Source organism: Dendrobium catenatum, unplaced genomic scaffold, assembly GCF_001605985.2.
Source record: "Dendrobium catenatum unplaced genomic scaffold, ASM160598v2 fragScaff_scaffold_390, whole genome shotgun sequence".
Lineage (NCBI taxonomy): Eukaryota > Viridiplantae > Streptophyta > Magnoliopsida > Asparagales > Orchidaceae > Dendrobium > Dendrobium catenatum.
In genome coordinates, this window is record NW_021318852.1 from 3,498,084 (window position 1) to 3,500,833 (window position 2,750).

The following is a 2,750-nucleotide window of genomic DNA, read 5'->3' on the forward strand; positions in this document are numbered from 1 at the left end:
AAAAAAGTTAGAAAATTAATCATTAAAACTATATATAGTTAAATTATTGTTATTAATTTATAAATCTCTTATTATTTTTCTAACCTTCCATTATTCAGAAGCCTGTTTGATATACATATGATTTTTTAATCACATATTTTGATGATATGTTCAAAACATATTAGATATAAGAAGTATTATATAAATAATGATTGTAATATTATATTTATCTCAATTTTATTTTAAAAAATTTGGAATAAACTATAATTATAGTTCTAATGAAAAAAAAAAGATCAGAGGCATACATAAAGCCCATCTCATCATCTCGAAAAATTATTAGGTGCGGAGTGTGCATCATTCGTACAAGCATTGAGTACCTAACGGTACCCAACAATATCTTACGGTACCGAGTGCTGATACATAGCTAAATATAATGCTTATGCAGACAATTCTCGCTCAGCACCTAATAATCTCTCGTCTCAACATCGTTCTGGCTTCTTGCCTTCTCCGTCGCTATCTGATCAAAGGATCAGATGCTTTGCCTTTTCTTACCTCGACCAATCTCCTCTTCTCTTTCTCACTCTCTCGTTCTCTCTCCAACCTATAATTTACAAGCTACAAAACCAAATTTAACCAACGGCGCCTACGTATATAATGTCTGGTCCCATTCTCAGCTCTCTCATCCTCTAGTGAGTAATTAAGAACTCCATGGCCGGCCTGCAGCCCCCTGCCCGATCATGGTTCCGCCTTGCCTCTATAGCCCGAATGGAGGCCGCTGAAGCCGCAGCGGCCGCGTCCACTGCCAGATCAACGACAACTCCTACAACCCCACCCCTCCCAAGAACTCCTCCCATTCCCCGGCCGCAGCAACAGCCAACTTCGACACCGCCACCGCCACCACCGCCACCGCCTCCACCGCCGCCACCACCACCTGCGCCGAAGGCAGAACCCCAACCCGAGCTTCCATTCACACCAACTCCACAACCAGAAATCAAAGCTCAGATAGCAACCGAAGCAGCATCACCGACACCTCCATCTCTCTATGAGCCTGAGCAGCCTCCCACGCCTCCACGCGTCGCAACGCCACCAGAATCTCCAAAGGTAATCAAACCTTCCTTTTCCTCCCCGCCCCCTTCGCCAACGGTCAAGCAAACCAATAACACACACAACCCAGAGCCCGAACCTGAAACCAAGCCTCCGCCTCCTCCCCTGTATCAGACATTCTCTGCTTTGCCGGAGGAGAAAACGATTACCAACAGCAACGGAAGCAGGGCGAGCAATGTATCCTACAGCAAGCCGCAGGGTCCCCCAACAAAGGAAGATAAAAAGCTGAGGGTCATCACCATGGCTGGAGAGAACACCGGCGCTGTTATGGATATTGGTTCTGCTGCTCCGCACCGCCTTGGCCACCTCTTCCATAAATCAGATGGAAGCGGACATGGCCGGAAGATGGAGCAGGAACACGAGGAAAGTAAGAAGGGTGGCAGGGGAGCGGCCAAGACGAAACACATGGAGGCGGTGGTGAATAGTAACGTGCAAGGTATTAACAATTCTATTGTCTTAAACTCAACAACCACCCAACACAGCCCCGGCGTTCACATCACCTTTGCAAGTAACCGGAAGCCCAAAGGAAGCGGAAGCTCCGAAGGGCACAAGGCAAATCATTCTGATCAACTCCATTAACTATTTACTCGTCCTAATAAGTTCAAGTGAATAAATTATTAGATGGGGAGAAGCTATTCATCGAGGATTTATCGTCTCTTATCAACTTTTTTTTTTCATTTACATCTTTCTGTTTCCACGAGCTGATTGAGTGGAATTATTGTTCTCTGATTGATATGAAATTGTGATCAATACGTTTTATCTTCTGGTTTCAGTGGTTCTGTGATTTTTACTGAACAGCGAAAATTGTTCTAATGTAATACCGATTTGTAGGTGCATTGGAGATACTTTTTGTTTCAGAAACATTATAAAATATAAAATAACTGGTTTTTTTGGGGAATTTTGGGGCATCAGCCCGTATATTGAAACTCTAAGAATCGATTACAAAAAGAACCCGGTTCCACACAGATTGGAAACCAACCAAAACATTGGAAGAAGCAAGTAATCAAAATAAAAATAAAACCAAAATAAAACCGGACTCAGGTAAAACAGAACTAACAGACTAAGCAAAATGCTTAACAAAAATCTAATCCATCCGGATCCCATTCTTCCCTGGTTGCAAGCAGGAATCAGAAGAAGAACAGCCACAACTGATGTAGCCATCCAAAGAGTAGACGAGTCCCCTTTGGTTGCTAAACAAAATCATCTCATGCACCCCACACAGGCCATCCAAGGGAAGAGTCCAGTAAAGCCAACAACCGTTAGTTCTACTCATCATTGTCCGGTTGTGGGAAGAGAGCTTTCCCACCAAAAAACGATCCAACAAGCAGCAAAGAAAAAAAGGCGATAGATACCACCAATTAATACCCCAAAAAGCAATTAGGAAATGCATCCTTGATCCTATCCACCTGCTTCCAGTTTCCAGTTTTAGCTTTAATAGCATAGATAATTTTCTTCAAATAATCCTGCCCAGAAGTTTCAAGTTCCCCAAATCTGCGCCCATTACGTTCACGCCAGAGATGATATAACGTGCAGCATATAACAAAATAACAAAAGTTCTTCTCAAAACCTTTCAGAGTCTCAACCCCATCAAAATACTGAAAAATCTGGTGTAAATTGGGGCGAAGCAGAAAGCTGTTAAGGGAGGGGAGAAGAGTGGAGATCACAGA

The 2,750-nt window shown here is 43.1% G+C and overlaps 1 protein-coding gene across 1 annotated transcript; it reads left to right on the forward strand.

The window, feature by feature from the left end:
- The first annotated feature begins 601 nt into the window (after window positions 1-601).
- On the forward strand, window positions 602-1,843 carry LOC110092993 (leucine-rich repeat extensin-like protein 3). Its single transcript, XM_020817724.2, has one exon. The coding sequence runs from the start codon at window positions 688-690 to the stop codon at window positions 1,660-1,662; it is 975 nt and encodes a 324-aa protein (XP_020673383.1). The 5' UTR covers window positions 602-687; the 3' UTR covers window positions 1,663-1,843.
- Window positions 1,844-2,750: the final 907 nt, after the last annotated feature.

Bases quoted from the DNA above. Each gene is read 5' to 3' on its own strand.
- LOC110092993 (XM_020817724.2), top strand. From the start codon at position 688: ATGGCCGGCCTGCAGCCCCCTGCCCGATCATGGTTCCGCCTTGCCTCT.